This window comes from Myxocyprinus asiaticus, chromosome 29, assembly GCF_019703515.2.
Source record: "Myxocyprinus asiaticus isolate MX2 ecotype Aquarium Trade chromosome 29, UBuf_Myxa_2, whole genome shotgun sequence".
NCBI lineage: Eukaryota > Metazoa > Chordata > Actinopteri > Cypriniformes > Catostomidae > Myxocyprinus > Myxocyprinus asiaticus.
This window is the reverse complement of record NC_059372.1, coordinates 27,895,853-27,910,506: the sequence shown is the minus strand read 5'-3', so window position 1 is coordinate 27,910,506 and position 14,654 is coordinate 27,895,853. Positions and strand designations below refer to the sequence as shown.

At 36.4% G+C, this 14,654-nt stretch overlaps 1 protein-coding gene across 1 annotated transcript; it reads right to left on the bottom strand.

The window, feature by feature from the left end:
- Positions 1–6,798: 6,798 nt before the first annotated feature.
- Positions 6,799–14,654, bottom strand: LOC127420347 (selenide, water dikinase 3-like). The gene is made up of 8 exons (XM_051662560.1): positions 14,236–14,654; positions 13,107–13,210; positions 12,913–13,020; positions 11,566–11,720; positions 11,316–11,406; positions 11,084–11,183; positions 10,500–10,712; positions 6,799–8,895 (listed from the first exon to the last, which is right to left on the bottom strand). The coding sequence occupies exons 1-8, from the start codon at positions 14,537–14,539 to the stop codon at positions 8,612–8,614; spliced, it is 1,359 nt and encodes a 452-aa protein (XP_051518520.1). The 5' UTR covers positions 14,540–14,654; the 3' UTR covers positions 6,799–8,611.

The window sequence follows — 14,654 nt, the reverse complement described above, 5'->3', positions numbered from 1 at the left end:
GCCTAAACCATAATCTCAGACCTTAGTTTGGGTGCAACAGCAAAATGCCTATAGGCTACACATCAGGTAATTAGATCATCAATATTAGAGCCAATATTTAGAAAGAAATGAGTCACTGTGTGTGATGCAACACTTTAAATGTTTTATAAACCCTGTTAATTGGTTATGCAAGTATGTGGGGTCCATTATGAAACATTTGGTGGTCCAAAGTGTCACACAGAACCTTAAAGGAATAGTTCACCCAAAAATGAAAATTCTCTCATCATTTACTCACGCCATCCCAGATGTGTATGACTTTCTTTCTACTGCTGAACACAAATTAAGATTTTCAAAAGAATATCTCAGCTCTGTAGGTCCATACAATGCAAGTGAATGGGTTCCAAACTTTTGAAGCTCCAAAAAGCACATAAAGGCAGCATAAAAGTAATCAGTAAGACTCAAGTGGTTAAATCTATATCTTCAGAAGTGATATGATAGGTGTGGGTGAGAAATAGATCAATATTTATTTCCCTCTTTATTATCAATCTCCACTTTCAATTTCACTTTCACATTCTTCTTGTTTTTGGTGATTTGCATTCTTCATGCATCACCACCTACTGGGAAGGGAGGAGAATTTACAGTAAAAAAGAAGACTTAAATATTGACCTGTTTCTCACACACAACTATCATAATGTTTCTGAAGATATGGATTTAACCACTTCAGTCTTATTGATTACATTTATGCACCCTTTATGTGCTTTTTGGAGCTTAAAAATGTTGTACCCGTTCACTTGCATTGTGAGGTCCAACAGTGCTGAAACATTCTTCTTAAAATCTTTGTTTGTGTTCAGCAGAAGAAATTCATACATGTCTGGGATGTCATGAGGATGAGTAAATGATGAAAGAAATTTCATTTTGGGGTGAACTATCCCTTTACGAGAATTCACATGCAGAGTTGTCACAGTGAAAGGAAAAAAGAGGAATGGAATGTTAGTTTACTACTTAATGTGCAGTATGCTTTGTAAAAACAAAACAAAAATATGTATATATTAAAAATGGAAACAAAAATATTACACTGTTTTTTTACTTACTATTTTTATTTTTTTTTTACAAATTCTAAGTAGGCACTATTACAAAATAAACATTTCAGACAGTTGTATGCTACATTGTTGTCACCAGACCCCATCATGTTGCATCTGAGAGATGTACAGTAGGCTAAGCATCTTGGAAATAAAAACATATTATTTTGCACTTTTAATTCAACTTTGTTTAGAACAAAAATCTTAACGTTCCAGTAACGAATCTAAAAGAGAAGATGTGTCATTCATCACAATAGAAATAGAAGGTCAAGTCGAGCAAATTACATTGTAGAATACAGTATTCCACGCAGTATGTGCACATTTTTACAGATGTAGTTGATCATCAGGGTATGCTATGCTTAAATAAAAATTGCATGCTGTATACTTTAGAAATAGGACGAATAGTATGTTAGTATGCTATTTCGAACATACCCAGAGACTCTCATAGCCAAAGTCACAAGAGACTGCAAAGGAGTCTGTTCTGTCTCTCCCATTTTCTGCACCTCTGCAAGATGAAAGGCCCCACTTAAATAAAGGAATCTTTATGACTGTTACACCACCCACAGTCTTCATGCCATGTAGAAATGGAGATCTGAGAACAGCTGCAATGATATTTATGGAGATTGGCTGCAAAAATGCACTTACATCAGAGGCAGTCATTGCATCCCATCTATGCAGACCCTCAGGGGCTGGAGCCGCTCTAAACAGAACTCATGAACTAATATGTCATCCAACTTTGCTTGCACTCGTATAACAGGCTCAAAGGCATTGTTACTGCCAGTGAAACAGATCGCTAGGTCACATGTTTAACAGAAATTACAGAAAGCCAATTCACATTAGAGGGCCAGTGGACTATTAAACTGTCACTGCAACAGTCTACAACATTGTGCCACATCATATTACATAAAAAAGTATTATCAGTGATAACAATGCCAATGTTATTTAAGGCAGTGATTTTGAACTGGTTTTCTTCAGGACAAAGATTTTATATTGGACATCAAGTGGGGACCCAACACAGAATCATAGGTAACACTTTCTATGAAGCCCATATTTATAATGCATTGTAAAAGCATTATAAATGCATTCATAATGTCTTATAATACACCTTACAGTTATAATGTATTATAGTACTTTACCTGTTCATAGCTATACCTTAAAGAGTATAATGCATTATAACAGCCAACATCCAATTTTATCTGAACAGAGTTTATAGAATAGAGACCAGTATAGAATCCATTTGATTTGTTTTATACTTGGGTGTGTTATAAGTAACAAAATTTAACTATGTGTGACCTACATGCATAAATCAAATGAGAGTTACTGAAGTTTTAACCTTTTAGCTTTATAACTGTTTTTCTTAATGTCTCAGTTTTCATTGAATGCATGTTCCTTTGTATTCTTTGTATTCATCTTTATATAACTTACATTTTAGAAGCTTGACTTGCAATGTCTTATAACCACTTAAAAAAATCTTTTGGATGCTTTTAAGACATTGCTTTTGTCACTTCTTTGAAGCAAACCTAATGTACACTTACTGGGCAGTTTATTAGGAACACTATGGTCCTAATAAAGTGCCCGATGCAGTCTTCTGCTGTTGTAGCCCATCGGCCTCAAGGTTCGGCATGTTGTGCCTCACTTATCTGAGTTACCGTAGACTTTCTGTCAGCTCGAACCAGTCTGGCCATTCTTCGTTGACCTCTCACATCAACAAGGCGTTTTCACCCACAGAACTGCCGCTCACTGGATGTTTTTTGTTTTTGGCACCATTTGGAGTAAATTTGATAGACTGTTGTGCATGAAAATCCCAGGAAATCAGCAGTTCCAGAAATACTCAAACCAGCTCGTCTGACACCAACAGTCATGCCACGGTCGAAATCATTGAGATCAAATTTTTTCCGCATTCTGATGGTTGATGTGAACATGAACTGAAGCTCCTGAACCATATATGCGTGATTTTATGCATTGCACTGCTGCCACACGATTGGATGATTAGATAATCACATAAATATGTAGGTGTACAGGTGTTCCTAATAAAGTGCTCAGTGAGTGTATATAATACAAATATAGAGTATATAATACATTATACCCTCTGCAGACAAATTTTATGTTGGTCATGTTTAATGCCTTATACTCTAAGGTAAATTCATGAATATGTAAGTATTCTAATGTATTACAATTGTGGTTACAATAACTTATGAGAAGTTATAACATATTATATAGCGTACTATGAGACATTACAAACGCATTATAAATATGGGATTCATAGAAAGTGTATCCCAAAATTGTTTTTCATACACAAAAGTAACATGTTCTTAATATCAAACCTGAATTTATTAATATTTATATTAACTGCATGGGCCAAACAATATGCCAAATTATTAAGATGAGGCTGAAAAAGAAAATCAGCAATTTTATAAAATGTCTATTTATTTAAATGCATTTATTTTGGCATCCTAACAATGCATGATTATATGGTTAGTTGCATTTTATTATTTGTATTAAGCATTGTTTTCCCTCTGTTTTCCATGACCATACAAGAACAGACCTTTGGAACAATATGAGGGTGAGTGAAAGATGACAGAACTGTCATTTTTGGGTGAACTATCCCTTTAAGGTGGCAACACACGATGCTCTGCTGTCATAGTACAACAATTCCATGATCTGCCAAGGGTACTGCTAAATAGGTTCAATGGGCGTTGTACCAGGGTCAGTGAACAGAGAATGAGAGGAATCAGGAGCTGTTAAACTATTTCCCCGCTGAGATTAGACCCTGTGCCAAAAAGGATATTATGTAAGAGAAAGTGGGGGTTGTAGAATGTGAGAAGAAACAACAGAATATGCATATGCAATTATGAATCCCCTTCCTCTGCTAATGGAAAGCACACCAGATGAAAGGGGGAGGAGAGCAGGATGAGAGGTGGTAAACATAAAAGGACAGGAGAATGAGGAGATGATCAATTACAGTCTAATTGCAGGTTCTCTAGGCATGGAGTGGAAAAGAACAACACAGGAGGACAAAGAGGTGAAAACAAGGTTGAGGTAGGGGCTGGAAAAGCGCTCCGTTCACAAATTATTACATATTTCTATGTTGAGCTGTAATATGCATATTCAAGGTATAATGGAAGCAGGCTAAATGACTTTTTATTGCAAGGGAAGGATGACAAAAGGACAATTAGTCTGCTCTGTTTAGAGACACAAAGCTGAACAGATATTTGGATCTATCCAGGTTCTAGAAGATTTTATGCATGCTGTGGTGTGCATCAGGAGTCACATTACAAATGTATTCTCCAGCATTTGTAAGTTATGTATCATCATGTAGACTGCCAGAAAGAAGAGAATGTATTAAATGGATTCTTTGAGTTCACCTAAAATGCTTTTCATTTTTTAGGGAGAATAGATAAATCCTAACATTCATATGATAAAAGTTCTCAGAATATTTACAGTAAATGGTAACTATTTTAGGGTTCTATTCGTTAACCTCACATGAATTAACAATGAATTAACATTTTGCAGCATTTACTAATCTTGGTTAAAAGGAATATTCCGGGTTCAATACAAGTTAAGCTTAATCGACAGCATTTGTAGCATAATATTTATTACCGCAAAAACATAAATTCAACTTTTCTTTTAAAAAAAGCAAAAATCTAGGTTACAGTGAGGCACTTACAATGGAAGTGAATGTGGACAATTTTTGGAGGGTTTAAAGGCAGAAATGTGAATCTTATCATTTTATAAAAGCACTTACATTAATTATTCTGTTAAAACTCTTAAAAAACTTACATTATTTGAGCTTAAATTAAATCTTTTTTACAGTCGTTTTAGGGTTTGTTGACATTACATCATCAAGGCAATGAAGCTGTAACATTGGCTATAACTTTACACAGACAATGTTAGTAAGTGATTTTAACACACTAAAATCATGTTAACATGAATATCGTTTACGTCTTGTGACTATACTTTTGAAACAGTGAGTATTTTAGAGTTTACGGATTGGCCCCATTAACTTCCATTGTAAGTGCCTCACTGGAACCCAGATTTGTGCTTTTTGAAAGAAACGGTGAGGTAAATCAAATTATTTTTTGTGGTAATAAACGTTATGCCACAAATGCTATTGATTGAGATTAACTTGTATTGAACCCGGAATATTCCTTTAATGATAATAAAAAAATAAAAATATTTAACATGTTAATATCAGTTAATGCATTCTGAGCTTACAAACTAACAATGAACAATTATATTTTTAATCATTAATAGAGATTAACAAATACTGTAAATAATTATTGTTCATTGTTGGTTCATGATGTCTAATGCATTTACTAATGCTAACAAACAGAACTTTATTGTATAGTGTCCCCATTTTAATGACACTACTCATATTACATTCATGCACGTACCTCAGTTTAGCTCTGACAACTAAAAAAATAAATGATAATAATTATTATGAGAAAAAAGATTGTCTATGGCCTCACGAGATGTGGTATTTAGTGTGGTATGTTCGTTTGCTTGTTTACCTTGTTTTGTTCCATAAAATTGACAAGACGTAAACTTTGATCAATATTTAAGTCCTTTTTTACTATTAAAATGTATTGCAAAAAAGGAATTAAATATTGATCTGTTTCTAACCCACAGTTATCATATTGCCTGGATCACACCACTGGAGTCCTGTGGATTACTTTTATGAGTTTATCTGCTTTTTTGAGCTTGAAAGTTCTGATCACCATTCACTTGCATTGTATGGACCTACAGAGCTGAAATATTCTTTAAAAAATCTTCTTTTGCGTTCAGCAGAAGAAAGTAAGTCATACACATCTTAGATGGCATGAGGGTGAGTAAATGATGAGAGAATTTTCATTTTTGGGTGAACTATCCCTTTAAGGCACATTTCAACCTAAATCTATCTATTGGAAGTTACAATGAAAAATCTGTTTCTGACATTTCTGACCAATTTGTTCTCTTTTAATATCCACTCCCTCAAAAACAAATGCCATAAGTTCATTTACATTGTTTATGAAAACTCAGTTTAGCTGTCAGTTACTATTCTTGAGGTTTTAAAAAGAACTGATGGACCTGATGCACCCCATTGAGAGCTAGAACCCTAATCGTGACCTTGAGGAGGTTACTCCATGTGACTCTACCCTCCCTAGCAACTGAGCCAATTTGGTTGCTTAGGAGACCTGGCTGGAGTCACTCAGCACGCCCTGGATTCAAACTCACGACTCCAATTGTGGTAGTCAGCGTCAATACTTGCTGAGCTACCCAGAGGGGCTGGTTTGAGTATTTCTGTAACTGCTGATCTCCTGGGATTTTCACACACAACAGTCTCTAGAATTTACTCTGAATGGTGCCAAAAACAAAAAACATCCAGTGAGCTGCAGTTCTGTGGATGGAAACACCTTATTGATAAGAGAGGTCAACAGAGAATGGCCAGACTGGTTTGAACTGATAAAGTCTATGGTAACTCAGATAACCACTCTGTACAATTGTGGCAAGAAGAATATCATCTTAGAATGCTATTCTGAGATGCGCGTTGGCGCTGTTTTGGCTGCACAAGGGGAACCTACACAATATTAGGCAGGTGGTTTTAATGTTGTGGCTGACCAGTGTATTTTAGAGCAGAGCGTAATATGTAAATGTATATTCATTATTGAAATGTTAAAATTTTTGGAAACTTGAGATTTGTGCAAACCCTAAATTTAGAAGTTGAAACAATCTTTTTACATCAATAAACAAATGGACTCAGTTTAGAGAAATTACATTATTTTATTGATTCCTGATGTATAATGAATGAAAATGCAATGACAAAACCAGTACCAGTTGAATGGACTCGGCAGATAAGCCTATCCCTTCCTTTCTGCTTGCATCAACCTCTCCCATCCCATTGGCTGGGGTTAAAGAGAGAGGCGTCATAAAGAGGACAGTGGACATTGCTGTTCTGCTGCAGCCATTCATATGGCAGAACTGGCATTCTGGACTCACCCACTGAACTGAGAAAAGCTGCTCAACCCTTTCTCAGATCCATGGGGCAAAACCGAATACCTTGTTTTTCAACAGAATGAAAGCGAAGAACATGAGTTTATTCATTCATAGCACGTCTCACCACAATCATCAATCCATTAAAAATTACACTGCTGCCCCTAAAACCATGATGAATATTGTCCATACTCTGACTATAATGAATGAAGTTAGCACTCCACCCTATTCTAACCAGCAAGAATTCTATTTAGGAAAATGACCCAAGAAAGAGAACATCGACCTAACTTCATCAGGCATATGACAATGTTACATGGATTTCCTACATACTAACTATTACATGTTGAGGAAGCAGGTTGATGTGGACAATGCAAAATAAACAACACCCTAAATTTGGACAACTGCATTTAGATCTTTGAAACAAAATAAATAATTGATTGTACTATTAAATATCGATTAAATTAAACCAATTAATTACACCAATATTTATGACTATTCAGGCCCTAGGATGCATTGGTGTGGTAGTGTGTCCTGTATTGAAACATTTGTCAGATGGCTTAAAAGATAAAACTCTGACTTTGATTGTCAATTTTGGATCTTTGCAATTCAAAGCTTTTTATTTATTTTATTTCATTTATTTTTTTAATCGTTGGAATGTTTTCTTAGAAAAAACAAACTCCATTGTAGTGTGAGATCTCAAAGCAAAATACAGTGCTTTGTAAACTCCATCTCATCACACTGAAAGAGTTGAAGGGATAGTTAACCCAATAATGAAAATTCTGTCATCATTTACACACCCTCATGTTGTTCCAAATCTATGTGGCTACACTTTCATTGTATGGAAGAAAAAAAAAAAGGAAATGAAAGTGAATAGTGACAAACTGATACACATTTTTTGTGTTTCACAGAACAAAGTCAGTCAGTCATACAGTTTTGAAACAACATGCAAGTGAGTAAATTATGACAATATTTATTTTTAGGTTTACTATCCCTTTAAACATCAGATGTATTGGATACTGTTTAAAACTCATTACTGGAAAAAAGTTCCAAAACATGTTTGTCAAACTTTTCCCAGAGTTAAAAAAACCACAAAAAAACCCCCAGAGAAAATAGAAAACATAGTAACAGCTCTATCATGGAAAAAATAAAGCATAAGGATTTGACAAAAAGAGTGTTTGAAAGAATGAGATGTAGAAGAGAATGAGATGACCAAATACACTGGTTTGTTGTCCATTCCATCTCCCACCAGATAAAGAAAAATCATTTTTGGTCTGTTGCTCTCAACCCTTTTGGTTGAACAGGGGGAGGAAATGGACAGCAGATTAACCACACATACTCCGTCTTAAATCTTGACACACACACACACACACACACACACACACACACACACACACACACACACACACACACACACACACACACACACACACAGTGTCAGTGACTCCCACAAACACTATCTCTGTTTTAGTTGCACACACACTCAAATCAAGACCACCAAGGACACAATAAATGAAAGGCAAAGTTAAAGGGGGAAAATAATGTTGATCAATAAGAGACTTTAGTCCCTTTGTGGTGCTGTGGATTTATGTCAGGGTTGGCTGCACCTCAGGCAGACTTGCATTATTGTTGCTGTTGCCCTCCTGTGTGCCGACCACTGAGCCGCGGTATGGCACCTCTATGATTCTAGGTTTGTCGATGATGCGGGCACAGCGATTGCCCTTCTCCACGATGCCAATGATCCAAGCCTGTTGCCCATCGCCCGTTCCGCTGTCCTGCCCCAGTGCTCCTGACACATCCACATGACTGGATTTCATCTCGGCGCAAAAGCGGGCAGCCTGCTCCCGTGGCAAACAGATCAACAGACCACCTGAGAGAGACAGAAAGGAAAAAGACTTACAGAAGACTTTAAAGCTGAAGTGTGTAAATTCAGCATCACCAAACGGAAATGCAAAAATAAACATTGTTTTCAAACAGCTTCCCAAATACCCCTCCCATCTGCCATTGATTGAACAGACAGACAGTTTTGTCCCAAACTTACATTATTGGTTGAGAAAATATATTGTAATGGTGGGCCGGTTGGGATGCTCAAACAAACAGAGCCACATTGCTAAAGTATTTTAACATCGAAAAAATTACTTAAGTTTTAAGGGCATGTAGAAATCTCAGCTGACAATATATTAATTTTAATTTCTATGCAAATGTATTGTCAGGGTTCCCACACTTTTTGACCAATATATGTCTGACCACATTTACACATGGTATTAATATCTCGGGTGATCCGATCACGTTGTCAAGCGAGACACATCACTGTTTACATCTGGTCGCTAAATGAGTCTCCTGTGACCATTTGTGTTCAGATTTGGAGGGGAGGGTCTCTGATTTCATGACAATATACACCAATCACTGTTACTGATTAACAGCATGTTTAGTTTTTGTGTATGTATCTGCTTTTTTGAATGGTTACTTCCTTTTAACCCTTCTATTGTCTTAGGGTCATATTTGAACCGGCATGGGTAAAGAATACACTACAAATACTGCATAAGTGCATAGTTTTTGATACCAGAAGCAAATGTTGTGACTTTGTCAAGACAATCGAAACAAACAAAATAAAGAAAATGTGTTTCTGTACATAATTGTTAAGTGAAATAACTATTTAAAACCAGTTGTTCCTTCCATTGTCTTAAAATGTCAATTTTGACCCATATGGGAAAAAACAGTTGTGACCTTTCAACTTCTGGCATTCTGGATGTAATGCAGCTTTAAATAGGTTTTTGCACATATATGAATAAACTTTGACCTAATAACATTTCAAATTTTCTCAAATTTAGCCCCTAGCCCCATACTGTTCTCTAGCTTCCCCACCTGTTACACTGGGTACTGCATCTTTCCCACAAATTGCATAATTTTTCTCTAAAAAATACTTTTAGTAACATTATTTTTTTTATGGAAGGGAACAATGGGGCTAAAAGCCCACACAATGTGAAAAGACCACTGGATGTAAGTTTCTCCAAAAATATTAGATGGCAGAAAGAATTGTTACAGCACCTCCCTAAACCCCTGTAACACTGCAACAAATTGTTTTAAATTAGTTGGGAAGTAATGGATTTATTGCCATGGACATGACATCTGTTATGAATGCAATGGAGATTCATTTGTGAAATAGGCATGTACTCAAATTGTAATTCCAAAATGTACACTGTTGATTTTGTACAAGCAGAATAAATCAGATTTACAAATTTTTGTATTATAGATGAAACAGTATAAAATGCTCAAAATGACCGAAATAAACAAACTGAGAAATCCTTTGCCAATATTTGCCAAGTTTTTAAACTTTTTTTTTTTTTTAATTCTTAATAAAAACAAAAAACATTAAATGTTCAGAATGTAGGATCCAAGAATGTACAATAAAAAAAAAAAAAAAGAGAAGCACCCAAAGTGTGTTTGTCCATTATGTTGAACTGTGGCTCTTACCTGATGTTTCAGAGGAGGTACCCTGCAGAAGCCCAAATAGGTTGCCGCAAGCTTTGCTGACTGCAGCCATTTTAGAGATAATGGGAAGGTTGTGAATGACAAAGGCGACGTCATTTCGCTGCTGCTGTGCAAGATTACGTGCATGACCAATGATCCCAAATCCTGTGATGTCCGTGGCAGCATGTGCATTAAATTTATGCATTAAAGCAGCAGCTGAAAAATAAAATATACGAGAAACATTAGCAAACCTTACAGTACATAGACACCTGTGAATTCATTCTAATTATGCTCAAAATCACCCAAACATCTAAAAAAAAACCTCCCAATACATTGCTAATAAGAACCTTAGGAAATAAATTAAGCAGCAAATAAAAAAATTATCATCCCTCTTAGCTCCTCAAAAGACAGGCAGGCATTTTATGTTGGCATATAATATTGGTTAATTATCCTGTCTCCTTTGCTTATCATTTCAAAAAGACAGATAAAGGGCATTTAAATTAGAACAAAATCTACATGGTGTGTACTGAATATTGAACCCATTGTTAAAATTAATCCATGCAATGAATGCTTATGCAATGTGGTACCAGTGCGATTGAGGGTGGCCATATTGAGCATAGCTTCCTGATAGGCATGCTCCACCTCCTCCTTGGAAATCACCAACTTTATCTTGTTCCATTTATCTGGCTGGAAAAATGAAGTACAAATGTGAGAGACAGAGGTGAGATCGAGGAGATGTGATGCAAACATGCATGATTGTCATCTCTTTATATCGCCTACTCAAACAAATATATAAAAAAACAATATAGCAGCACTCACCATATCCATCCACTGATGGGCATTAACTGCTACTTGAGTTCCCAAAGGTTTGGTAAGAACTAATACATCTCCAGGTACAGCACTGTCAGGCCTGTTCACAAACAAGCACATGTAGCCAGACACGTGAGCTTTTACAAAATGACAAAAGCCTCTGAAAGGCTAACAATTCATATTTGTAACATTTTCAAATCAGATAAAGCAAATATTAGATGTAACAGTCTTCTTTGTTATAGGATGAATAGAAACATACATGATGAAGTCATTGGGCTGGCACACCACAGTGGCCACACCCCCAATGATTATCCAGGGATTGATGACTGTTTGTCCTCCAGTTACTGAAGTCCCGCCCTCCTCCGCTGCATCACGGAAGCCCTTCATCATTAAAGGTATCACATGCTCCCTCTCCTAGAGCAAATCAGTACAGTACATACTGTATAATTAACCAGATAATTAACCATTTCATGCCCAAGTTCCTTAACCCCTTAAACCCGCCGACGTATCCAAAGAAGGGTGCTATATCATGAAAAGTTTACGCTTAAAACTTTAAAGTCCCCGCATACATAGATCAGGCATTTAGGGTATCATTTGACAGCTCTGAATCTGAACATTTCAAGGAATAACTTCGCATTTCACCTTCACATTTATGTTACATAAAATAACAAAATAAGGTCTCAGAACATTTGTGTCGCAAATTAGCACTTAAATGGACAAGTCATATATCAAATGAAAGGTCTGATTTTCAGGAATGTGTATGTACAGTTTATTATGTTGCCCTAATAGCACAGTTTGAAAGATTTTCAAAAGAATCACAAAGTGAAATACGATTTCGTAAGTCATCAAATACAAATGCTCTTATGCGCCGATCATTGCTGCTGTAAGCTTCAAATAGCCAAAAACTTTATATCTGCTCTTATCTTAGTTTTCTAAAAAAAGAAAAAATGACCAGCTTTTTACTTTACTGTGAGCTTGCTTGGCTGGATAATGCAATTTTTTATTTTAGATGTCCAGAACAAAATATGTCATCCAGCAGGAAATGCATGATAAACAAATTATCAGAAAAATTTTTCCACTATTGATGATAGTGTTATATATATATATATATATATATATATATATATATATATCTATCATAGCAAAGGGATAGAATCTCAGCTTTCTAATTACTAGCCTGAGCTTCTAGTCCACTCAGATAATGAGATATTCAATAAAACAATGAGGGTGGTGCATGAACTGAAAATTAGACTGAATGTCTATGGAGGGCTAAAATGCATTAGAGCGCCACCTACATTTCAGAACTGTATATTATGGAATGTGACAGAGAAATGTTTTTTTTCTAGTGCTTGCTGCCCTCTAGTGGAATGAAATAAGACTTTTCAAAGTGAGATGGAGAGAACAGAACCAGAATGTGTGTGTGAATGGTGAACTTATAAATTGGAGTGTGAAAAATTGCAGGTGGCAGGCCAAAAATGCACCACAGTTTTCCTGCAAAAACCTAATGTAAAAATATAATCAAATCTATGTTAACAGAAAATGAAACCTCTCGAAAACATTGTCATTCTTTTGATTTATTATATTAGAGAGAGAGTTAACAGCTCACCTTCTCATTCATCTTCTGACTGACACTAAGAAGCATGAGCATGTTGTCGCACTCTGTGATGCCCATGGCATACAGATCACTCAGTACATTTGCACAGGCAATTCGTCCCTGTAAAAGGAGGGCGTGATAGAACACACAATTAATAGGATATTCATTTATATGTGAGGGACACACTTTTATGAAGCATTACTTACCATCATGTAGGGATCCTCCACTAAAGGATAGAAGAAATCAGTGGTCTGGACCAAAGAGAGACCTCCATGCCTCAGAGGAATCACACATGAGTCCATTCCAATACCTGCAGCCAAGAAAGATTGTTAAAATCATAACACCTAAAAGCCTAATTATGTTAAATTAAAATGACCATCTATGTCTGCTTCAATCTTTAGTTAATCAGCTTGCTTTAGCATTCTTACAGGATTACTTAAGGCATTTCTAAAGTGTCAAGCATTAACTTAAGATCAAGTCCATAGTTCACATCCCTTTCAGATGACTGTATTACACTTACCAGTAGTTTTTAATCTAAAGGACATAAGCCAAAGGTAAAACAAATCTGACGCTGTTATGTAATTTAATAGAACGGGACTAGGTAAATCATATAAAAACATACGGTTTAATTAAAATTATATGGGTTTCGAACTTCGAAGTCTATGTTGCACTGTGCCACCAAGTATGTATAAATCACATTAATGTTCTGTAAAAACTTGCACTGCACATTTCTATTACTTGTTATATACATTGCTGCTCTCCTACTATTTAGTGCACATAATGCCTTCCACTTTAGGAGTTCATCAGTGGTGCAACTGTCCCATTACCATGTTTTAAATACAGAAAATTGTATTCACTTTTTTTTACTCTATACTTCCTACATCATAACATTTTTGTTTACATTCTGTGTCTTTCTGCACAATTGTCTATTTTGTCATTTTCCTGCAACCTGAGCCACGTCCTATGCATTTCTCAGTAAAGCTTGTTTAATCTGTGCAAGTGATAAAACAATTAGACATTTTATGACATTTATCTAGCACAAAAAAAAACATATAGATGAATGCACATACTTTTACAGTGTATGAATGCATCAATATACCTTGCTGACTATTGCTAGTAGTATGAACTTTATACAGACACTTATTTCCTTAATCAAATAGATAGAAGACGGAGGTTTGTTTCAGGAAATGGTTCGTTTCTCTTTTATTTTGGCAATTAAAAAGCATTTGTTCTTTGCTTAACTAGCTGGTTAACTATCAAACTGCTATCAGACGTGTCTATATGCACAGCTATTTCATTATGCCAGTTTGACAGGCAGCACGTGTAATGATTTACCTAGTCGAGGACCCTGTCCAACTGATACGAGCTGCCCGAAATCCGCAGTCTCGTCTCCAACACCCGTCCCCGAACCGCCATCCGCTCCGGGCGGCCGGTCGGGCTCCAGTCCCTGCAGGAGTTTGAGCAGAGCCTCCTGCGGGACTTTACACCCTCATCCTTTCAGGTCGGAGAGGGCCGTGAGTCGGAAGCTGCGGTCTAGGCCGTGCTCCACCGGGTGAAACGCCTGGTATCCCGCCGGGTAAAATGCTCCATACCCTCCCGCTCCGCCAGAATCACCGGAAGGTGGCTCGGAACCTGACATGGATAAAACGCTTTTATTTACGCCTCATTCAAACGGTGATAAACAGACACGCGAGACAACGTGAAATAAAGTTTGATGGACTGCAAGCGCGTGTGTTCGTTTGGTCAAAGCAAGA